This window comes from Semicossyphus pulcher, unplaced genomic scaffold (assembly GCF_022749685.1).
Source record: "Semicossyphus pulcher isolate SPU_LCO1_2020_fin unplaced genomic scaffold, fSemPul1.0.p SCAF_4, whole genome shotgun sequence".
Classification (NCBI taxonomy): Eukaryota; Metazoa; Chordata; class Actinopteri; order Labriformes; family Labridae; genus Semicossyphus; species Semicossyphus pulcher.
The window spans coordinates 17,294,021-17,318,861 of NW_027211715.1; the positions used below are offsets into that span (position 1 = coordinate 17,294,021).

A 24,841-nucleotide genomic window follows, 5' to 3' on the forward strand; every position below is an offset into this window, starting at 1 on the left:
ATGATTGAGCATACCGGAGATGGCTGAAATGAGGAACCGAAATGAGAAGCAAATCATCTGTGGGACAAAATCACGTAAGATTGGAAGACTGATGGGGTGTAAAATTCACCAGACATCTCTTTTCACGTGAAAGGCACATGTTCCTGTTTCTCTACAATTTATTTACCGGTCAGAACTTTTAAAGCAGGTAAGTCCAAACTTTTCTAACTGACTTTAAACGCTACAGTGTAATGTTTTCATGGCGGAAGCGACAAGTGAAAGTGCATCACTTATCGACGTCGTAGTGTTTAGTTTGGTCGGAATTCAACTCATCCTTTCGTTTTGCAACCCCTTTTTCCTTAATACGATTGTTGTCTCCAGCTGTATTTGTGTATTTGTACACCACAGACACATTTTACTTTGTGCTGCGCATTTTCATAAAGTAGACCGCTGGATAATCCACGACCGTTTACAACCTATAGGTTTTTTTTTTACCAGCCTTGTAGGCGAACAAGTGGGAGATTGATTCAGCAATTAAACTACTGCTGTAAATAATCACGATACAAGAAAACAGTGCAGTGTACATCATAATGGACTCACTGCTACGGCTACGTGGTGGAGCTCATAATTAAAGGTATAGAGTCAGATTAAAGCGCTTTTTAGTCAGTGCTGTTTTTCTGGTTGTATTTAGTGGCGTCAAATACGGAGACGGAGGAGTGGAAAATGAGTATTGGTACTCTGAGTGAAGAAGTCCTGAAGAGGCTGTCAAAGATGTTGGACAACTCAACCTGCGGATGGAGGCAGCTAGCCAATGCAGTGTCCGAGCAACGGAAATTCCGCTGCAGGTGAGACATTGAAGGCATCACACAAAGGATGTAGTAGCTACATTTTCAAGCCATTTCCACACCTTTTCTAGAATATTTTTACAAGAAGAATTATAAGAATAATTACTCATTTGAACATCATGAGTGAAAGGGACTTTCTCTGATACTATGTATGAGGTCAGGCTATGTATCAGGTTTTTCCCTCCTGAACACTGTACATTCCTGAAAGATTTTTCAGGCCCTCTCCTGCACTGGGCAGCTCTATTATGACGGTCACCACCTCTTCTGACACTTCCCTTTGCACTTCCTCCATGCAGTGAGAGAGAGCTGACCACCTGCTCTCTCCAGGTGCTGAGCGCGGCAGGCAGCCCAGGACGGACCCTCCTGGCCTGGCTAGCTGATCGCTCCTGCTCCCTGGACTTCCTGCTCCACTGCTTGAGGAAGATAGACCATCATGAAGCTGTGCAGTACCTCACGTCCACAGGTAAAGCAGAAGTGATGAGTCGCCCCAACACATGCAAAAGTGATTTTCAGGAACTACCTACCCAGGACAGCCCCAGTTGAGCCAGCATGAACAACAGCATAGCCTTGGCCCTGAGACACATTTTCTTCTATAAATGGCATACAGCTATCTGTTATTTTATTGATTAGTTAATGTGTGGACACTTTAATTATGTTTCTGTGAGTAACAGAAAGCAATAGTCCTTACTCTACTAACATTATAACTTTCAAACTGGTGGAAAGATCAGGCGCTAGTTGCGTTATCAGGATCATTTGAATCAGCATTCACATGTTCAAGCTTGTTATAGAACGGTGTATGCTGTGACTGTTCACATTTTTGCTATGTGCCTGTGTGTGTGTGTGTGTGTGTGTGTGTGTGGGTGTGGGTGGTAGTGGCAGAGCTGATACAGATAACAGTTCAGCCACAGTCCCAGCAGGCGTCAGCCGGGGGCAGGGTGGTTCTGACCTGCAGAGCCTCGGGCCCTGCTGGAATCAGCTACCAGTGGTTCAGAGGCAAAGAGGAGGTCAGTCTAACGTCTTCTGATTATGTGGTTATCAAAAGTAACAATAAAATCTCAGATTGGGTGACTTTTTTTTCACATCGACGTTAACGTGGTGATGGTAATGAGGCATATAATGTGTTGTCTTTATAGTCATCGTCAAATTTCAGCTATAAAGTGGTTATTAGTTGATTTTTCCCTGTTTTTAGATTTCGGATGAGACAGGAAGCGCACCAGAGCTGATCATGTGTCCTTTAGCCTCGGTCCACCAGGGTCACTACATCTGCAGGGTTAACCATGGAGACAACTTTGTCTTCTCTCAGTGGGCTCAAGTTCGCTGCATCCTCTCTGCAGGTACCTGTCCTCTCCTCTTTCAAGTCTTCACATGCTCCTCTTTTTGATTTATCTCATGTGATGTAATTGCTCAAATCTTGTCACCCCAGGCTGCAGCAGCACTCTGTTTGCAGGCTCAGTGAGCGGGCTGTGTGTCACCCTTCAGCCTCAATCTCAAGCAGTGTCCGAGGGTGACACTCTGCTCCTGGAGTGCGATGCGGAGGCCAACCCTCCTGCCCAGTATGAGTGGTACCATAACACGGTGCCCATAAAACAAAACAAGACACGCTCACTCAAGGTAGGTTTTACACAGAGAATTCTGTGACCTGCTGTTTATAATGATAATGAAGCGATATTTTCTTTTGATTAAAAGTTAAACAGAGGAAATGCTTTAAAGCTTTAGGGGGAAAATGATAAAATCACCGTCGCTTTCTAAGTAAAAGGGGGTATCCTAAACAAAATCAAATTATTAACCCATTAAAGATGGTCTTCTATATATTCAAAAACTTATATGGTTAGCTTGAGCTCCTCTCAAACTGGCAAAATCTTATTTGTATCATGTTTGTAATCCATGTTTTTGAAATTCTTTATAGATTGGTACCACTATGGAGATAGATGTACACCTAAAGCAGAGTTTATAAGCTATTTGTAGTTTATGTTGTGTATTGTTGTATTTCCTTCAGATCCCATGTGTGACCACAGCAAACAGAGGAGAGTACAAATGCAAGGTGTTTAATTTGTATCACGAGGCGTGGAGTGACATGGCAACAGTAACTATCGGTGAGACTTCGCTGTTCTATATTCAGTATGTAAAATGAGGTCTTAAAAAATTCAACACTGACTTTTCACATTTATAGGCTCATTGTCACAGCTGAGCCTATAAATACAGTTCTGTACACTTAATAACTTCCTGTTTTACACGTTTATGCAGGCCCAAGCTCCATCACTGAGACCCACTGGGTAGAAGGGAAACGAGGGCGAGGTATGTTTTTAATATTCTCTTTGAATATTTCTGAGAAAATAGAGGAACTTGGCTTCAATTGTAGTTCCTTTGTCCTCTATCACACTGTTATTCCTGTTTTTGTACGTACAGAATATCATGTCAGCCAACTCTGTGATTTTTAAAGCAACTTATCAGCCGCTGGTGTCGGTAAAATTCACATATTTTCACATTTGACATTGTGTTGACAGACACACAAGATGCCCCCTGGCAAACCTGCAGACCAGGAATGAATCCGCTCCAACAGATGGCCAATCCACCCCCGGCATCCAAACATTTCCATGGTGAGTTTTGCGCTTGAAATTCTGTAGTCACGCTACAGTATCTGTGGATTAAAATATACACTGTAAAAAAACACATTATTTGTTATGTTAATGATCTTTTAATGATGCCTTTTCTTCCCCCTCCACAGCGACAGACAAAGTCGCCCTCCTGATTGGCAACATGAACTACGTCTACCACACTCAGCTGTGCGCTCCCATTGCTGACGTCCACGAGTTGACCAACCTACTCAGACAAATGAACTTCAAGGTGGTTTCCCTGCTCGACCTCAACTGGCAGGAGATGCACAGCGCTGTTACAGAGTTCCTCCTGCTGCTTGATAAGGGAGTCTATGGTTGGTCTCATCTGCATTCAGAATATATGAGCCATATGAAATAAACTTGTGTCGTATCTGTATCTGTATTTTTAAAGTGATAATCTCGAAGATTTTCATTTACATAAATGTCGGTTAAGTCTCTATCTATCGCTGAATAAAGTAACACAATGGTGGTTGAGCCTATGGCCCACTGATGAAAGCCTTTGCATTTGAAGTTTTACAGACTGGGTGTCTGGTGCGACTAAAAATCACAAGCGGCGCCCAGTTAGTGACGCGTTTTCCATCACCCAGCAGTGGCTACTCTGCCAGAGAGGGTAGGCGGAGCTAAGCAGATGCTTTTCCGGTCTCTGCAAGTGTTGCGAGTAAACAGTAATCTACTATGGCTGAACAAACAAAGAAAAGATCGATGTCTACAGATACAACTTCAAAGAAGAGTTAAAATCCAAAGAAAAAGAAACAATTTCGACTCTCCCGTCAGTGAGGAAATTAAAGAGTTACAACTGGAGCCAACCATGGACGCCACACATGCGACACTGTCTGGATATCTTGCACCCGTGCTCCCGTCAGGTCTTCAGATCTTCGCGATTTCCACTTAGTACACTATAACACATAACTGCCAATGTTTTCATTTAAAGGCTTTTTTAACAAAATAAAATGTAGTATAAAACTGATTAAATTCTTATGTAAAACAATTTTTGGGGGCACCGGTTTAGCTCAGCAGTTAAAACGTGCATCCCATATATAGAGGCTACAGCGCCGGCCCCCAGGCTCAACTCCCACCCTTGGCCCTTTGTTTCCGACACTATCCACTGTCCTCTCACTCTCAATAAAGGAATGAAAGGCCAAAATATTCATTAAAAAAACAGATATTTAAACCAAGCATCTTTACTTGTTTAAAGCATCAAATACTTGACAGGTTGTTATCTGCTTTTGATGCTCAGTTAGTGACACTTTTCATGTCCTTCTTTCCACAGGCTTGCTATACTTTGCTGGTCATGGTTATGAGAATTTCGGCAACAGTTTCATGGTTCCCATCGATGCTCCAGCCTCCTACACATCCGAGCACTGTTTGTGTGTACAGAACATACTTACGAGGATGCAGCAGAAACAGACTGGCCTTAACGTATTCCTGCTGGATATGTGCCGCAAAAGGTGTGACTGTTTTTCAATCGATTAACTTATATAAGAGCTTTATTATATCATATGTGCATGTTAATAATAGTAATTATTTCTTTTCAGAAACCCAAATGATGATGTCATTGTGCAAACAGGGCTGCTCAAGGTGACGGCAAATATAGTGTTTGGATATGCCACGTAAGTTCCTTACTCTAAGACACATTCATTGTCTCAACACACATTTCTGAATGATTCTCACTGCTTTAGGCTTAAAGGCGTCACTAAGTGTCACTTGTTGTGTTTAGCTGCGTAGACGCCGAAGCATATGAAGTGAAGAGGGAGGACGTGTCCAATGGCATCTTCATTAGCTTCCTCAAACGGAGAGTTTGTGAAGATGAGAAGGTCACAGTCATGCTAGACAGAGTGGCTGAAGGTATGCACGCATGATGTATGAGATCTCTTGTTTGCACTATTGTAGATTTGCACCACCTTGGTTATGCATGTTATTATTGCACCTGACTTTATAATGCATCCTATAATGTATCCAAAGTAGCTCCTGTATGTGCATTTACTCCCAGATTTTTAAATTGCCTGATTGTTTAGGGATTATTAGACATGTACCTAAACAATTCTTCAGTCACATTATACTCCAGATTTTATGAGATAATTTAAAACTGCACTAAAACAACAGATGTAACTTTTCCTGACCGAACACTCCAGTATTATTCTTTATAGTTGAAATATTGTTCTCTTGAAGCTCCAGGGCGTTGGTATTGTGCTTGCTGGCTGTGCAACACGTGTGACTGACACACCTAAATGAAGTAAAGTTATTTGTTCCACCTGATCCTTTCCTCTAATGACAGTCAAATCTCTGCTGTGAGAAATATCTATTAAACATCCTGTTGCAGTTCCGACCACATACCACTCATGTCATGTTTCAGCATTGACAGGAGATGGAGCACACCTGTTGTGATAACAATCGTTGGGTTATTGCCAGATGCAAAACTCTGTGACAGCACTGATTAATGCCTATTGTTTATTAAAATATGATTATTACTTACCAGATATGGGACGTTGTGAGATCACGAGAGGGCGTCAGGCTCTGGAGCTGCGCAGTAATCTTTCTGAACGACGCTCCCTCAAAGACCGGATTCAGACCCCTGCCTGTTCTGAATCCCAATCTGCAAGAAACCTTCAATGGGCTGTCGCTCATGGTACTGTTTTCACATACATGAGCTCAAATAATATTGATGCAAAGTGCTGTATATTACATTATTTAATAGTGAAACAGTAAGGTTTATCTTATCTAATGTATTCCTTCGTAGATCTACCAAAGAGCTGTTGCCTGCAGTTCGAGTGTGGAGTGAAAGTGCAGCTTGGGTTTGCTGCAGAGTTCTCAAACATCATGGTCATCTACACTCGGATACTTGAGCAGCCCAAAGAAATTATCTCCTGCTCTGCTCAGCTTACTGACTTCCCTGAGGTGTGTTAGCAGACCTTAAGCATGCAGGTTTTAGATGACACACAAACACATGCATTCTGGCCCATAATGACTCAACATTATCAGGTATTTATTTGCTTCTGTGGATAGTTGTTCACTGTATTCTGTCACCGTGGCAGGATATTGAGGTTGATCTGAAGAAGAGTAACCAGGAGACTCTGCTTGAGGCCGGCAGTTTAATTCTGATCCAGGAAGATCTTCTTTCACCCGAGGTCCCAAGTCTCTACACACGCATCCGAGGCCTGCAGAGACTCCGGGTGCGACTCTTTTTAAATAAATTCTTTAATTTCTGTCCAAAGAGAAACCTGATCAATGTTGATGCCTTCTTGAAATGCAAAGTCAAGAACAATACGTACAAAACTAGTCTGTTAAAAAGCATTTTTCATGTATTTATTGTCCCATTTTGATCTTTTATATAATTGACTTTTAGAAGAGAGTTCAAAACCCAGAACTTTGCGTTTCTAATGAACATGTTTTGCTCTTCATTGTCTTTACAGAGGGAGCTCACATTCACCATGTGCCTCCATTACACCTACTCCAACATGGATGAAGAGGTACAGGAAAGGCGAGCAGTGACAGTAGGGAAACCACTGGTCTCCAAACTGAACCTGCATGAACCACGAGCGCCTCTTGCCTCTGCCTCCTCATCCTCCAGCCTCGACTCCTTCGACGTTCCTGAGTGCTCCTCCCTGACGAAGGCCTTTGCCTCTGTTAGTTCCTCAGATGCTTGGTCATATTATGCACAAACCGGCACTCAATCTTCCGTCAGCGACTCTTCAACTGCATCCAGAAGTGCCAATGTACCAGAGGAGACAGATAGCTGTGAATTTTTTGAGTCCCCTAAACCTCTTGTTGCCACCAAAAGCTTGCCCCACAGCCACGCAAATGAGACAAACTACAAATTTAGTGACATGTACAATTTTCATTCACACTAAGGTTTATGTAACCTTCTATTTGACCATTACGCTCTGATAAATCAGAAGTACAGAGAAGCAAAAGAGACAAAAAGATGAAGGAACAGACCCAGGACTGTGGTTATTGTAGTTAATCCATTTATCTGACAACTTTGCATTTTCAATAGTTTGATACATTATTATGCATAGAAAAAGTAATTACACTGCAGATCAAGTGTTATGTGTGCACTGTTTGTAAAAAAAAAAAAAAAAAGAATAAATTAAAAACTAAACTTTTAAAATGCTTTCATGTGTTAAGCTTTTGTAACTGTGCTTTTAAACACTTGACAATATTACATAAGATATAATTAATATCTGTCACTGCCTGCGCATGCTTCTCGTCTTCACTGTTAAATCACTTAATGCATGCTTCCAAAAGATTTTACCTGTTTGTAAAAGCCATGGATGGATAAATGAGGGCAGATCTCCTATGCCAGTCTCTGCACTGTAAGTGTACTGCGCATGCGTTCTATCGCGGCCTCCATTTTGCAGTAGGTTTGCTAGCTATCTGTTTCCATTCGAGGTGAAGCATCAGTTTAAACGTGCATTAAGGAATTATTTCAAGCTGAGGCGACTTTTTTGCGGATAGAAACGATGGCTGACTCATCAGCAGACGTGGAGGTCCTGGAGGGCGCAGAGGTCCGCAAACTGTCCGAGCTGAGAGTCATTGATCTGAAGGCCGAGCTGAAGAAACGAAACCTGGACACCACGGGCGTCAAGAGCGTGCTATCAGAGCGGCTGAAAAAGGTCCTTTAATGCTCAATTGTCGAACAACTAGGCACAGACACTTATTATTACAATTACCACAGAGTATTGTATTTGGGTTTGTAAGTGCACCCTGTCAATGCACCTTTAGTTTAAAGCTACATTAGCATAAAAGGCCCATTCACTAGATCTGCTAGCTTACTAGCGTCAGCTAACGAAGCTAAAGGCAAACGTTTGCGCCCAACAGCTAACGTAAAATGATTTCATTTTTGTGTTATTATACATGTATGACTTTTTTTTTTTTAAACTCTTGCTGTTTTTGAACTTTATTTTAAAAGTTGTGGTTTGTGTCTTTGCTCTCCATAAACAGGCACTCGAGGAGGAGGGGGGGAATCCTGATGAGATTATTCTCGCTGCGGAGTCAACCCAAAAAAAATCCACACCTAAACGCAGCGTCAAAGGTAAAGTACGCACAAGATGCGGAGTGGACACCTCAAATTACACTGTAAATGACTGTAGCCTGGAAAACCATGTTTCATGTTAAACGAAACTGAGCTGCAGCTCATCTGCTTGCAAAATGACACCAGATACTCGGTCTCGTGGCATTGCATGTCGCGTGCGCGTGCACTTTAACACGCTGTCTCGCATTAAGAAAAAACAAACTATCCTAGTGTTCAGAGACTGTCAGAGACTAGCCCCCTATGTGGTGGTTTATTTCAATAGCCATGTACTTAAATTGATCGCCACTTAACCTGTAATTTTCAGTTTTTATTTTAACTGTTTTGGAGAAGATTAAAGTTAGTGACACTTTTTAAGTATTATACTAAAACGATTTCCATGCATGACATATTAAGCATATCTTGCAGTGAACTTCCCCTTAAAAGTTAAAACTAAATGACTATTCCTTCAAATATTTAGAAGTAGCGTATGTTTCTCTGCTCTTATTTTCCATTTGCTGAAATCTACACCGCAACAAGTATTACATCTTTCAAGGACATGTTAAAAATAAGTCAAAAGCAGCAGGACATTCTGGTGCAACAAGAGTTGAGAGAAATTCTGTTGTGTAAATTGTGATTTTAAAACCTTTATTTTTAATCCTAGATATTACTTGTGATCAGAAAGTAAGTAAAAGATAGAGCTTTATTAATCCCGAAGGAAATTAAAGTGCCAGATAGCTCCAAACATGCAGTACAAATTAGAGAAATACAAAAAACAACTCAAATACAAGTGAAAATACAAAGACACAGAAAACACAGACGAAGGGCAGATCCTCTGCAGATACAGACATCTCGCACTTCTCCTGGATTATGATGTTGATTAATAGGGAATATTTAATATGGAAATCCTACTCATTAAGCCTTTTATTACTATTATTAACAGTATATGTCAAATGAGTTGGTCTGTGTTTAGTGACTTATCTTCAGCAGTGTTTTTGTGTATACTCATATTTAATTATTATTATTATTATAATTGTTATTTTATTTTAGTGCTATTTAAGTTGCTACAGAAACACTATTTTATTTGACTTTTGTTTTTGTATGTCATGCAAATGTGACAAAAAACATTTCAGATTGGGAGTTTTAATTTCAGATACATTTTGAACATATGTGAATATGTCGGCCGATATATCGATATCGGAATTTTTTTACTCCCTTATATCGGAATCGGAATCAGCCCCAAAAATCCAATATCAGTCAGGCTCTACTCCTTATACTGCACATGGTACTGATGCACACGAACATAGAGAGGGAGACAGTTCATCTTCTTCTGTAATGCTTGTTGCTGTAGCTGCAAGAGGTCGTAGGGGAACATCTCATACCTGGAGCGTCTTTACATAGGAATGTGGGGGAGGTGCACATAGGCAGGTGTTTTACTTAGAAACGGTTGTAATCTGTCTTTCCAAATCAACCCAATTGGAGAGTTGCATGACTGATTTTAAGTTCCAACCTGCTTATAGACCAATCAGGAACATCAGGTGGAGCTTAATTTGGGTGTAGGCTGTAAGGTTTAAAAATAATGCTGGGAGGAGTCTGCCACGTCGATGTCTTGGACTGCTTTCAGTTTGTTCACCTTTTGTAAAAATCTGCCACTCAACGGATTTCTTTGAAACCTGTAAGACACCCTTTGTCTAAAGTGAAGCTTATTTTTTGCAGATACAAAGCAAGAGACTGATGAACCAGAGGACAACACTATGGAGGAGGATTCCCATGATGGCCACGTGAGTTTTGCCTTGAGATTCACATATTTCTGCAAGTTTAAGAGCCGCTGTATCATGCTGTTCTTGCAGGATTAGAGGCCCTCTTCTGCAGAGTCGTTGTTAGAGATGTTCCAATACCTGTTTTTCCTGTCGATACCTGAATCTGCAAAACAGCTGACACTAGTACTGAACATACACCAACGCGAGACTAAGAGAATGGCAGACATATACTACTACTTTCTTTTTATTTGTAGTTTGACAGCCAGTCATATCAGAGAAAGAACGTATTTATTCCTCAGTTGTTTTCTCATACTGAATTGGACACATCTCTCTCACTTGAGTCTTCTAAAGACACCGCTGCTTTATTCAGTGTTTAATTTGCCACCCCTTAAAAACCTCAGAGACGATGAACGATAAAGGAGTCCTTACCTCAAAACAAGCAGCAGGACCACAAACGAGTTGAGCTAGTGTTGGCTGTTAGCCCCCCGGTCCTGTCGTCTGCCAAACTGTCATGTTTGTTTTAACATGTAACTGTGTAATCAAGCCTAGCTCTAAATAATACATTCTCTGCTAGCACTGTGTTGTTGTTTGCTATTGTGACTAGAAAAATATCTGAAAATGAGTTCTAATTTGATTCAGGGCTTATTAATTACAATATTGGATACGTGCACAGAGAACTACTGATAAATGTTGCCTTTCTGATTCCGGTATCAGAGCAAGTCAGTCTGGAATCGCTGCTCAACATTTGTTTAACAAATTCCCTGTTTGTTTTCAGGAGGAGCATCAAGACGATCACGAGAACATGCAGGAAATGGACATCCTGGACATGAACGTCTTGGATGAGACGGAGAACGACAACGGAATACCAGCGGAGGACGAGGAGGACGAAACGGAGAATGTTGACGAAGACGCGTTGTTGAATGAAGAACATGACAACAGGGCCGTCGAGTCAGAAGATGAAGCGAGGGGTCCAGAGGTGAGAAACTATGCTGACAATGTGACAACCAACATGCATCTTGTGTTTGTCCAACTGGCTTTTTTTTAATGTCACTGTTTGTATCTGTGTCACAGATGGATGAGCCTGAGGTAACAGAAAAGGATGAATATATGACGGACTCATCAGTTAATATGGTACGCCCCGTCACAGATATTTTATGACATATACATTATAATTGATGTCACGCTCACTGAAACATCCTGCTTGTCTTTTAGGCTCAGGATCCAGACGCTGATGACGCGAAAGAAGAAACAGGTACTGTAGAAAGTGGCTGATAAAAAGGTGGAGACATCTTTTTACAGTGTTGAGCTTGTTTAGTTTTAATGAGGTGGAGAGACTGGAAGCCCAAAGGGAAATTGCTGTCTATGTGTTAAAATTTGGCTAACCACAATTGATAATTTCACACTTAAATATATTGATGAAGAGTCCACTTGTGTTCTTTAATAGTAAAAGAACAGTGGTTAACCATTTGATGCACATTGGCAGCAATTATATACCAAGGTCAGGGAGGTGTGAGCTGTTGCAGGTGCTTGCAGTGTTTCTAGGTTGCCACATGAAGATAAAGACAAAGAAGAACCATCAAGAAGCTTCTGCTATTACACGTTTTTAAATACATGGACTCAGCTGGACATGACATTTCTGGACTTGTGCTGAAGTTGTGTTTATCACCACTGGACTCTGGGAAAGTCGAAAGCTGAAAGAAGACGAACTGCCTCGAGAACCTACTGCTGCTCTGCAGATCTTGTGCCTCTCTTCAGCACTGAACTCTTTGTCTGCTTTGGATCAGGTGAACAGTGGTTCAACGTGAGAAATGAGCCAAAGTTGCCCAGTTGTCCTCCAGCCTTTTGGGTTTCCTTCCAGTCTCTCGTTAGGGTTCATCGTTTTTATACATAGTTCTAAAGCACAGGCCAGTGGTCATGACGTTCCTAATCCAGGCCTTGCCAGTTCCTCGTTAACCATTGCTGTGTTTCAGAAGTGATTAAACTCTGTGCCATTCTATTCCTGTTAAATCCGTAGAAAATGACAAAGTAGCCGGGTCTTGTTTATCTGAGCCGCTTAACGAAGATCACCACCAGAGCCACGAGACGAGCCCCGAAGAAGAGCAAGCTGCCACCGCCGCAGGGGAAGAAAATGTGCCCGACGCCAACGCCAAGTCCGACGTGGCCACCTCCGGGGACGTGGAGAGCGACAGGGATGTTGTGGAGGCTGACGGCAAAGAGGTTGGGGACGTACAGAACGTCCCAGAAGAGACACTGGACTCTGAAAACAAAAACTCTCAGGCTGTTAGTGTAAGCGAACAGGGGGCTGTGGGTGAAACTGTTGATTCAGAAATGGGGTCTAAGGGTGAGGAGGATGAGAAGACAGAAGAGAAAGCTGCTGCGGATTCAGCCTCGACACTGAAAGAGTCCTCTTCTGTAGAGGGCGATGATCAGAAAAAGAGGTTTGTTGCTTTCTGTCTACTAGAAACCAAAATGGCTATCTCTGTTGCATTGGCTCCTTTGTGCTAGCAAAATTTGGATGCTCTTTGGAGGTAAAAACGTTCTGTGCATTTGTCTGTTTTCATTTCTTCAATCCTTACATCCACCTGTCCCACTTTATTACCCATTAATGAGTAACCTACTGGGATTGCCTTCGGGTGTTGATCGATTTTTTTTTTCACTGTTTAATCACAGCACTATGGTACATGATGGGCTGATCACTGTCAGTTATGTATTTTACCATAAACACTCGAGTATAAACGTCTGCACCAGGTCTCCTCACAGCTGCATGTTCATGGCTTTGTCTTTCTTTCTCTCTAGCTCTGAGGAAAAAGATGGCAAGACCGAGTCTAAAGATGAAAAGGGTGAGTGAAAGATGCGTTTCATCATATCTTGATCCTTCAAATGTAGTAGATATTTCCTAATTTATTTATTGTGTGTTTGTTTGTAGCTGCTGGAAGTGGCGCTGCAGCAAGCAGTAGCAGGAATCTGTGGGTCAGTGGTCTCTCTTCCACTACCAGAGCGACTGATCTGAAGACGCTCTTCAGCAAATATGGCAAGGTTAGTCGATGCAAACTTTCCCTCACTGTTGCCATCATGCAAAGACTTTACAAATCATTATATTTGATCCTCCGTGTCTCCATCCCGACCTCTCTGTCCTTGCTTTCTGCAGGTTGTCGGAGCTAAAGTGGTGACCAATGCTAAGAGCCCCGGTGCTCGCTGCTACGGGTTTGTCACCATGTCTTCCACAGAGGAGGCCACTAAGTGTATCAGCCACCTTCACAGGACCGAGCTGCATGGCAGGATGATCTCTGTGGAGCGGGTGAGGGTCCCTAGATTTGTGTGCAGAGCTCAATTTTTGACATCCAATTGCAAGAAGAGACCTGTTAAGTAAAGGAAAACTTTTGTTACGCAATCCAGACCAGTGAGAGTCTATTTATAATTTTATAAAGGTGTAGGTGTCGCCTTGTATAACTTCTAAGATGGTTATGATATAACCAGATGAATAAAACAATACATTTTCAAGGTGCATCTCTGGAAGGCACCTGTCATAGTGCTTACAGAACATATTGGTATGTTTCATACTTGAGGCTGTTGTGAAGCCTGCACTCGTAAGAAGAGATGGGATTTAAAAATAGCCGGCATGCTTTTGACAATGTATTTTATTCATAATTTTGGGATCAAATTAACTTCAGTTGAGCAACACAATTGTCACATAAAACCTAACGCTTACAGAAGAGATGTTACTGTTGTTTTCCAACATACGGTTTGGTCACTGTGTAATTTAATCGTTTAATTCAGCCACTTTGAATTAACTCGCTCATCTGTGAATGTCGCAGGCTAAAAATGAGCCTGCAGGAAAGAAGCCAGCAGACAAGAACGAAGCCAAGAAGTCTGGCAGTGACCGGAGACACTCCTCTGACTCCAAGTAAGAGTGCTCACAAGCTCTTTAAGTCTCCCTCTATTAATTCCCCACTAGCTGTGTGTTTTGGTCCAGTGTACTTTTAAATAGCATGGATGCATACATTTTTTAGCATGGCATGCAGCAGTGGTCAATCGTGACTACAATAAGCCTCTGAGTTTTGGCTCAAGACTAGATAAGCTTTCGATTAAATGGAGGAAAAGTTAAGCAGCCATTAAACTGTTGTTTAAGATGTTTGTTCATATAGTCAGATGGAGTTCTCATCATTTTTCATTCCCTGTAGATCTGAAGGAAAAGATGAGAAGTCTGAGGGAGAAGGTAAAGATGGAAAAGGTGAGAAATCTTGCACAATGTTCAGTTTGAAAGAACTGAAAAAACATTTTGTTACATTCTTGACAAATCATTTGTTTGATTGACAGGGCGAAATGAGAGGATTGTAGTTATGGACAAGTCCAAAGGAGAGCCTGTCATCAGTGTCAAAACCAAAAGCAAGGAACGAGTATGTAAACATTTTCTCTCGCACCAAACTGATCCTATGATATAACATGTACGAGAAAGCTGCTCTTCATAATCTCTTTATAGATATGTTTCATACCCTGATGAACAGTATTTGTCATTCAAATAATCTTCTTTCCATCTCTCCCTTTCCAGAGCACAAAGAGTCGGGACCGCAAGTCTCCCAGTAAGGAGAAGAAAGACATCCTGTCGTTCGACCAGATCAAGGAGCAGAGAGAGCGGGAGAGGCAGAGACAACGAGAGCGGGAGATCCGAGAGGTGGAGAGACGCAGAGTGACGTAAGGAATCAATCCAGAGCTTAAATAAGAATTATTTGTTTGATTAAAATATTCGTTGCTTGTTGAAGGCTAAGAGAGTTTAACCTTTGCCGTCTTTTCACAGTGACCGCGATCGTGACAACCGCCCAGACCGCGAGCGAGAGCGAATCCGTCTGTTTCGGGAGAGAGAGGAGAGAAACCACCTGCTCCGGAAGAGACACTGGCTGGAGGTACTGACAGATTAACAATTTCTTACAATGGAACGATCTCTTTGTAGCTTTCTTGCTAATGTTTGTGTCTGTTAAATGTAAACTGTAGAAATAGCTGTTCAAAACTATTTTTGCTCCCAAATATAGACTTAACAAATTCCTATTCAGCCTTATTTTCTCAGAAGCTATCTGTTGCTATCTCGCTGAACCCGTGTGTGTTTATGTTTCCAGGCTGAAAAGCAGCGCCTCGATGCAGACCGAATGGAGCGTCAGTTCCTGGAGCGTGAAAGACTGCGAATCGAGTACGAGAGGAGGCGGGAGCAGGAAAGGATCCTCAGAGAGCGCGAGGAGCTGCGACGGCAGCAGGAGCAGCTGCGTTTCGAGCAGGACCGACGGCCCGTTAAGAGGCCTTATGACATGGATGGCAGGTAAATAATAACAGACATGGTGTAGTGATGCTGACGGCCATGATTTTTAAATGGATTTAAGTTGGCTTCACAGTATTAGAGCCTCAGTGGATGAACCTCATTCTCGATGTTGTCTCTGCTCCTTCTTTAGAAAAGATGACTGGCCTGAAAAGCGCATGACAATGGATGACCGCTATGGCCGCTCAGATTTCAACCGACAGGACCGTTATCAGGACATTGACCACAGAGACAGGAGCCGTTACCAAGACAACGTGATGATCGACAGGCGTGACAGCACTCGTGGTATCGGTGCAGACAGAGATGGCCAGGTAAGAGGCGATGATCCTCATAACACAGGTTACACACTTTTGAAAACAAACTAGAAGCTGAGAAACAGATTCGTTGTGCCGCCACAACGTCGATGTCCAGATGTATCGCATACACTTTAATTAAAATAAACTTAATGATATGCCAAGAGTCAAGCAGATCATAGTTGGGCATAGACAGGGTGAGAGAGTGAAGAGTGCAAAGGATGCTACAATAAAAACTTTGTTAGTACTGACACAGAGCCAAGCCATGCACGCACAGTAGCACAATCTGTATGTGTCACATTGTCACTGAGGAACTTGCATGCATTCACTTTGTGATTCAGGAAATCTGAAGGCTGTCTTTTTTGCTCTGCTCGCAGCACTTCTCCGACAGATCGGAAAGACACGGCAGAGACAGCCGAGACTCCTGGAGCGGAGGATACGACAAACGCTTGAACACCAGGTGAGCATAACTCCGAGCTAGAACTGGCCTCAGTTAAAGCCTCATAAAAATCGATACGAAGTCCAGTAATCAGATCGTTCCTGATGAACAGAGACATTTAACAAATATATGTTTTATGTTTTTCTTTTAGGGAAGGAAGTCGAGACTGGGACTCCAGCCGGAAGGTGGATGGAGACAGATCATGGCAAAGTATGCATAGTCTTTTATTGTGTGATGACTTTACTGTTGGTTACACTGACTAGTTTAAAATAATAATAATAAGTAACTTTTATATGAATAGAGAACAATAGCTATCATTGTGTTGGACTTTGTGTCTGATGTTTTGCTGTCTTGTTTCAGGTAGAGACGGCGCAATCCCAGGCCAGAGCCACATGGCACGTGGAGGAATTACTGGGTGAGGAGGGAATATCTGACATTTTGATTTCATACTTTTTAAGACATGAGCACTTTCTGTAGTTGCTCATCATGTCTTTTTTTTTTGGTCTCATTAGCAGCCGTGGAGGCTACATGAACACAGGAACATCTCAGTCCCTCTCTGGAGCTCTGAACAGACAGAACCAGCTGATGCAGGGCAGCGGGCTGCAGGGTGGAGCCTTTGGACGACGCTACTGATGTCTGTGTGTGTGAGGACAGAAGAGGGACCCTTTCAGGAGGTCATGTCATGAAGGATGTGACCATCTTTGTCTTGTACATGTTTTTAAACCATCAATTTAAATTCCTTTTGGACAAAACTCAAATCCCTTTTTGACGAAGACCTTTATTTTTCTGGTCGCTTCCTTCTTTTTTTAGTGTGTGATGTAGTGATCTCCAACCTTGTGTTTCTCATTCACTCTACGTTACTTGTGTAACACAACCATCCGCACACAAGAGTATGTATTATTCACAGGTTGTGCTTTGGTGGGGAGCCGTTCAAACCCTCTGTGTTGTAAACTCAGATGTTTTGTAGACACCTGATGGACCTAACCTCTCCAGCCTTCTCTCCGCTCCCCCGTTGGTGTCAGAAACATTCTCATTAAATGAGACTTTTGTTGAAACCACTTTGTTCTGAGGTTTTTTGACGTTCTTTTTATAACACGGATGGTTGGTAAAGTTGTGCTGCTCAACAAAAGGTTTTTAAAGTAAATGTCACATCCTGATTAGCCATGCTTTTTTTCTTTTTGTGTTTTAAGTTTTTTTGTAAATAGTATTTGATTCGTGTGTTGTTGATTTATGGTAATAAATGCCCCTGAAGACTGTTCAAATTCCTCTGAGTCTGTGATGAAATCTAAACTTTAATATATGCTGTTTAGTTTCCCGTTTTCTTCACTAGACTAAATTCAGCCTGTTGGAGTGCAGATTGTGTCCAAAACAACTTTTTATAGAGTGGATGGATGATGCAGGCTGCATAGTGGTTAGCACTATCGTCTCACAGCAGCGTTCGGACGTAGGGAACTACGGGTACTTTGGCTTCCTCCCACAGTCCACAGACATGCTCGTTAGGATCATTTGTGTGAACGTGAAAGGTTGTCTGTCTCTGTGTGTCAGCACTGTGATTGACTGGTGATCAGTCAATCAATGACAGCTGGGGTTGGCTCCAGCCGCCGCGACCACAAACTGGATAAGCAGTAAAGATAATTGATGATGCAGCATGATGAGAATGTCCCTTATGATACAGAAAGTAGGGCAATATTCAGGTATTGAAAACCCTAAACAAGCCAGTTCTATTGAATGGAATGACAACACAGCTAGATACAATCAGCAGCTATGAGATACAAGTATACACCTTGTTATAATGGTTAAAGGAAGACAATAATACCTCTTAAAAATCCAAGTGTCACTGTTGCATACATTTTGCTTATTGCAGAATAGCACAGTCACGGATCACACATTGTGTATGTTTAAATAGAACAGGATATGATCTGACTGTATGATGCCATCTTGACCTCTGTGTTAAAGCTCTTCCTTCACTCTAACTTCCTCGATCCTTATCTATTACTGGCTGCAAGTTCCTTTTCTATAAATGAAGTTCTTCTTTTACCAGTGATACTTTCCTCCGTTAGCCCCCCCCACCGCAGCTTGTGTCTTAAAGCGCTGATGTTGACTCAGAGTGTACGCATATTACCAGGGAAGTACACAACTTAACAGAAGTGTGAGCTTTGGATGCATTTGTTCCTGTCTTAACTGACTGCCAAAACCTGAAAAAACAGACTTTTTGCACACTTGTCTTACAGTCGAATCTAAAAGTGTGCAACCCCGCAAAATGATAAGATTTGTTTTGATTAAGAGGAAGGTGTATATTCCTCTCAAACATAATTGTACATAATAATTGTTAAATATGTGTGAATTAAACTTCATGATTTCTTTTATTTTCTGTTTGAATTTATGATAAAACGGGGTGTTTTCATTATTTATTCCTTTAAAATGGCCGCTTGTGCTTTGAGTTCAGTATTTTTCCTTTGTTCAGTTATGCTTAAGTGTAATCAACTCCTGGAGTGGGTGAGATTAAGTTCACCTGTGGTCAAGATGGCACTGATTACAGAGCTCACCTGTGATCGGCCTAAAAGCAAGATATAAAAGGTGTGTGAAATCAGCTGTTGGATTGATGTGTGTCAGTTTGGAGGTGAGGGGTTTGAGGAGTGTCTGTGTTTGAATAACCTCCATTTCTTTTGTCTCTACAGAGGACACTTAATGATGATGTTTGATATTTGATTGATAATGATTTTTTTTTGCTTGTCTGGATGGCCTGAATAAATCTACACCTCAACTGGTAAATCGTAAACCTGGTTTTGAATCCTTTTTTTTGTCTCACTCACACTGCCTGTCATCCAGAAGCGGAACAAAGTGTAAACAAGCTTTTAGCCAGTGAATTGTTTTTGTAGGTTTTCTGGCAAAAGAGGTGACTCATGTCATGCAGGTGTGTACCTTTTAGTTCCCAGGAATAGAGGCATGAATCATGATCTGTTTGCAACATTCACAACAGCACTCGCACGTTCTCTACCCACCTGTTTACCCTGTTGTGCTGTTTTATGGAAACACAGCTACAGAACAAGGTTACTACACAGTACATTTTCCTCTTTAGTTCTAGTCCACTAGAGGGCGACATATAACCATAAATACAGGCGACAAGTAGTCATTTCTGTTTTCGTTATAGAGACAGAAGTTATTGTGCAGATTAAAAGTGAGTACAACATTTAAAACATTACAATTGAGTGTGAGCACTGAGTTTTCTACTTCATCCATACTCCATGTCTGACAGCTCATAGCGTAACTTAAAAACTATTTTGAGTACAGATGATAAGGGCCCAGAGGACATGACTCTATGGAGATAAAATCAGGACATGTACTGGAGTCCCTGCAGCTGGTTCACCTCTTTCCTTCCCATCGCCTCACTGACCAACACAGAGAGTCCACCAGATGTAAAACGATCAGCTTAAAACAACACGGCCACTGGGGAGAGGAGCACATGGGGTGTTAGCTAGAAAGGGTCTCAGACACTTCATTTGGACACACATATTTTAAGGGAGAAATATGTGCGTGCAAGCGCCCACACTGAGGTCAAAGAGGAATGCACACACGCACACATATCACTGATCTATGGTGTCACCCCCGTGCTGTGCAACATGGTTTTCCCGGATTCCTGGCCTGTGTTTATTTTCTCAGATGTCTGCTCTGATGAATTGTCTCACTGTTGTTTCCTCCAAGTTTCTGCCTGTGCTCCTGTCTCTCCGCTCTTTTTATCCTCTCTGAATCAATTCAAAGAAATATTTTAGTTTATGACCTCTTCACAGGCTCTATATTGATCTGATATGTGGGTCGACATTCGGCTCTACTCTGCATTTCACAAAGAAGGTATTTCTCTCCCTTTGTTATGATATGTTAAGGTGTTGAGAAGAACAGTGAAGGTGCCAGAGCTCCACATGCGTCCAGCATGTGAGAAATACACAAACATGAAGGAATTCACATCATATCACACAGCAGGAGTTCAGTGCAGGGTTTCATGGCTTTGAATGGTTCGTGCCTGTGAATCAGCTGCAGTGCATGTGAAGGTAAGACGCTGCAGCAGGGGAGCTATGGAGGGGTTTAGATTGCATGTTTGCATTGATAGTACCCTCATGTGCATACGCTCCTCTATATGTCAGTCTGCTAGGCACTGGACCTGAGACCTCCACACGTGGATCCAACGGGAGCTTCCTTTGACAGCTGAGGGAAAACAAAGCTGAGACAGCATCCTGATTATGTTTCCAGAGAAGTGAAGCTCAGAGAATCAGTTTCAATGATTTGAAATATACAAAACAGGATGAGAAATGTTAAATACTGCATTCAAACTGAACTCCACTCTTATTACATTGTCAGGCTCACAGTGGACAGTTTAAATTCTCCTATCATGTCCAAAAGCAATGCCTACATTACCCATAATGCAACTTGGCATCTGATTGTCAGAATTGGGGGTCTTATGCTAGTAGCAACTAATGTCTAGATTAGTTCATTTTCAAAGTTATATTTTTAGCGCTGGTTAGCGCTGTCACAGCTAGAAGGTTCCTGGTTCAAATCCCAGTTTGGACGTAGAAGGCCTTTCTGTGTGGAGTTTGCATGTTCTGCCTGTGCATGTGTTGGCTCCCTTCAGGAGCTTCCTCCCACAGTCCAAAGACATGCTCGATCGGTTCATTGGTGACTCTAAATTGCCTGCGAATGTGAGCGTGAAAGGTTGTCTGTCTCTGTGTGTCGAGGTTTCCCCGCCTCTCACTCAGTGACAGCTGGGATCGCCTCAAGCCCCCCGCGACCCTAAACAGGTTAAACGGTATAGTTAATGATGGATGGATAGTCTTTAGCCCCAGCAGACACTGACTCAAGTGACATCACTTGAGGAAATGTGTCAGACTTCACACAAAACACAGTGTAATTTAGATTTATATCAGAGACTCTTCCATTAAAAACACAGATGAGACACATTTGGTATCTTTCAGGGTTTAAAAGGGATTCAGGCAAAACCACAGACAGAAATGTGAAAGTTGTAAATAACAAAGGTGCAACATGAAAGATGTGGGAAATCCGTCATCTGCTGGAGTTTCAATGCCAGATCTCTGATCCTGGGCTTCTCACAGTTATTTATGGGCTGGGCGGCAGCATGAGACACATGATGCTCTCTCTGTTTCCTTACTGCCGAACACATCAAGCTCAGAGAGCAGTCAGACTGACGAAAGGAGAGCGAAGGCCCGAGGCCTGAGCCAAGCCGGGTCATCACAGTCCAAGACCTCATCATGGAGAGAAATGAGTGAAAAGTCAGACATATATTCATCCTGTCATCCAGGTCTATTAGGATGCTTTCAGATGCTGTCAGCTGTTCATTTGAATTATGTCATTTTAAATGTCTGGTTTCACAAGGAGCCAAAAACATAAACGTTTTTAAAAATAGGTATTATATAATAACTTGCAGTGCATTGCTCATTACACAGTATTTGATCTAAAAGAATAAATGTTATCTTATGAGAAATATTAGTGAGCAAAGTTATTATTTAAATAACTTAAATAAGAAAGTCAACACAGTATTGAAATGACCTTTGCACTGTCTGACCCCATGTGCAACCTCTTCGCTGGCGTCCTCTGGAGCAACTGAAATCAAAAAGTTATGAAACCTCTTCTTTCTCCTGACCTGACTTCAGCGCGTTGGGTAAGTCCGGTCTGACCAGACGTCTGCTTGTACTGCAGCCTGTAGGGTCCATTCCATAGTGAAGCGCTTATGTAATGTACATGCATGAAACTGTGAAAAACTCATCAGAGCATTCTGTGTCTGTGTGTGTGTGTGTGTGTGTGTGTGCCTCTCAGCCTGCGTGTGTGCTTTATTGCAGTATATGTGTTTATATCACTGTTGGGACTGTGTGGGCATTTGTGTGCTGGACACAGAGTGTAAAGGACAGTTGGAGCTCTGTATGAGCTGACGTATAGAGGACATGCAGCAACAGATGTACAGCCGCCAAACCATATGTTCCTCTGCGTGTGTGTGTGTGTGTGTGTGTGTGTGTGTGTGTGTGTGTGTGTGTGTGTGTATGTCAAATGTTCATATCACTCATGCATATCCCTCGACATGCGTGCACAGTTTAAGATTGCTCACACACATACATGTCTCTGGGTTTGGCATCTGTACATGGTGTTAGTTTTCATATGAATCTAGATGTATTTGTATATGTCAAACATTAACCCTTGGGAAGGTTGATGTTCCTGGTTTCCAACTAGTTTCATGAGTTCACCCTGGCATACATCCAGCTCTCACATACTGTTTGCAGAGTCAGAATCACCTAAATCCTACTCTTCCAGGGAAGAGTTGCAGCTTTTCCTGAGAAGCTCCATGTTTGATGTCTTCCCTGTTCACTTAGTGGAAAGTGTGGCCTTGAAGGTAATAAAAGGAGCCAAACAGTTTACAGTGAACGGTGGACACAACAACAGACAGGGTCAGTGTATGTTACATGTAAACAACCAAACGTCCTGTGCAAACACTCATTAACACACGTACACTTGCACTCAGTTCAAGCATCATTGACTTCTCTTGTTAAACTGCCCAACACAACCTCTTCATGTCAGCCTTGAATGAGGAGTAAAATACCGGCTCTTACACACACACGTCTCCTTCTCGAGTCTCGCTGCGGCTCTTTTATGACCTTACTGTTTCGACTCGTAAAAGACCGAGCTCCCACTGGGTTCTTTTCTTTCTTTCACCAAACCTTCTCCCTAATGGATTACTGAATGGGCGATTAAAGCCCTCTGCTGCTGCTCAATTAGAGGCTTTTCTTTGGCTTTCCTGCCACAAGTGTAACGAACCTTAGTGTACGACTGGTGAAACCATGATTCATGACTTTTTTTTTTACTTCTTCCTTCAACATTATACACTCTCCAGCTGGCTTCAAGGTCTCGGCAGAAATTCCTGAAGGTCTTTTCATCTCCTGATGTGTCTGGACGGCGATGGCAATGAGAGAGAGTGGAAACACCCAGATAAGAAGGAACACAATGTGAGGGGTGTCATGGAAAACAATGGGAGGATGGCCTCGCACAAGCAGGAACGTGCAAGGAAGTTTGATAAACAGAAAGGAAGACAGAGGAGGAGGAGGAGGCCTGAATCAGAATCAAACCGCAGTATAAGTTCGGAGAAATCAGCAAACATGAAATTCAGAAGCGATATCTCCTTCATGCTGGTTTTTTGGCTCAAAAAACCTTCTTTAATGTGAAGCCACATACTGCAGACACATGGTGCACCATCTCCCAAACGCTGGGAGGCCATCAAACTTTGCGCGGCAAGAAAATTTATGCTGCATAATCCTGTGAAACCAAACTGTTTTCCTTCCTTCTCCTCAGTGAGTCATCAGAATGGCTGTTTACTCTGAGGACTTTGGTTTGTGTGTGTGTGTTTGCTCGGCTGCTTGAACACATGTTTACGTCTCACTTTCAGAGATTTAGAGAGCGCTTAGCCGACTTTATGCTGTTATTATTTGGGATTTGAGCTACACCTGCGTAGACTACACCTGTTAACACGAGAGAGACAGTCAAACAGAGACTTATAAGGCGGCCGACGGACTGCACCTGCATGTTTAACATCCGTAAGAGTCTGCACGGCTCAGCACTGCTTTGCACTTTTGCAGACGTAATCTGAGGAATGTGAAACAAATGTTCGGCCTTTTAAGTTTGCAACGCTCCAGCAGAAGAAGATGAAGAAGAAGCATCAACAGGAAAGTGAAGGAATTCCTCCGCAGCAGGAAATAAATGTTCTCTCTGCAGTGATCTTTTCATTTCCTCAGCAGGTCTCGGGGTCAAAGCCAAACTAATTGTAGCTCGAGAGGACTGAAAGACATTAAACATTGTGACATATCAGATCAAAACAGGCCAAAACACTGGCAGCAGTTTGTCTGCCTTTCGTTATATAGTCAATCTCTCTCTACCTTTCTTCTTTCCATCTCCCTCTTTACGCAGATATTCACACCAATTCTACCGTCTTTTCAAGCTGTTATGGAAAAGTCATCTTATTCAGCAGAGGTTCTGGGTGTGCCTTGTACCGGATGTGACATCTCTGCCCTGTCGTTTATCTCTGTGCGTCTGTCTCTCGTGGGGTCAAGTGCAGTAACCGCAGAGATCGAGACAGAGATCAGACGCTCGGGGAGAGGCGTTGCTCCTCTCTCTAATCACTGGGTTGGCCCTTCTGGTCTGCCCATAAGCATCACCTTCCTAACAATCACTGGCACACACTTTCATACACACACACATACATATACTTGAGAATATAGGATAAAAGAAACAGCAGGCTATGTTTACAGGAGGCAAATATAGCGCAGCAGTTGATTACTGAGGACGATTCAATGCAGTGAATGTTTCATGAAAGGAAAGGGAGTCTTCATAACCACCCAACTTATTATTAGACCTAATGTATTCAACACATTAAAAAAAGCATGCTTCTATGTCTGTAGTGTCAGCAACACAATTTTATGCCAAATGGATTACAGTTATTAGAAATCCATAGGTAGGGGCGCAGGTTTAGCTCAGTGGTTAAAGTGTGCATCCCATGTACAGAGGCTTAGTCCTCAACACAGTGGACCCTGGTTCGACTCGATGTTATC

At 42.3% G+C, this 24,841-nt stretch overlaps 2 protein-coding genes across 3 annotated transcripts; both read left to right on the top strand.

Annotated features, from left to right (window-relative positions):
- Positions 1–33: 33 nt before the first annotated feature.
- malt2 (MALT paracaspase 2) lies at positions 34–7,487 on the top strand. Its single transcript, XM_069680019.1, has 17 exons — positions 34–187; positions 671–824; positions 1,121–1,287; positions 1,698–1,828; positions 2,014–2,158; positions 2,248–2,435; positions 2,821–2,917; positions 3,069–3,119; positions 3,329–3,421; positions 3,550–3,753; positions 4,710–4,887; positions 4,975–5,049; positions 5,157–5,284; positions 5,916–6,065; positions 6,177–6,334; positions 6,472–6,609; positions 6,850–7,487. The coding sequence occupies exons 2-17, from the start codon at positions 703–705 to the stop codon at positions 7,285–7,287; spliced, it is 2,463 nt and encodes an 820-aa protein (XP_069536120.1). The 5' UTR covers positions 34–187; positions 671–702; the 3' UTR covers positions 7,288–7,487.
- Positions 7,488–7,789: 302 nt separating this feature from the next.
- safb (scaffold attachment factor B) lies at positions 7,790–17,506 on the top strand. 2 transcript variants are annotated; one of them, XM_069679891.1, is made up of 21 exons: positions 7,790–8,052; positions 8,381–8,471; positions 10,164–10,228; positions 10,983–11,183; positions 11,279–11,338; positions 11,420–11,459; positions 12,222–12,645; positions 13,004–13,047; positions 13,134–13,243; positions 13,356–13,505; positions 14,023–14,111; positions 14,389–14,438; positions 14,525–14,604; positions 14,757–14,899; positions 15,003–15,108; positions 15,319–15,515; positions 15,646–15,823; positions 16,183–16,265; positions 16,396–16,454; positions 16,605–16,659; positions 16,757–17,506. In XM_069679891.1, the coding sequence occupies exons 1-21, from the start codon at positions 7,900–7,902 to the stop codon at positions 16,875–16,877; spliced, it is 2,499 nt and encodes an 832-aa protein (XP_069535992.1). In that variant the 5' UTR covers positions 7,790–7,899; the 3' UTR covers positions 16,878–17,506. The 2 variants fall into 2 exon arrangements, with proteins under 2 accessions (XP_069535992.1, XP_069535993.1); XM_069679892.1 differs by having other exon boundaries at positions 16,760–17,506.
- Positions 17,507–24,841: the final 7,335 nt, after the last annotated feature.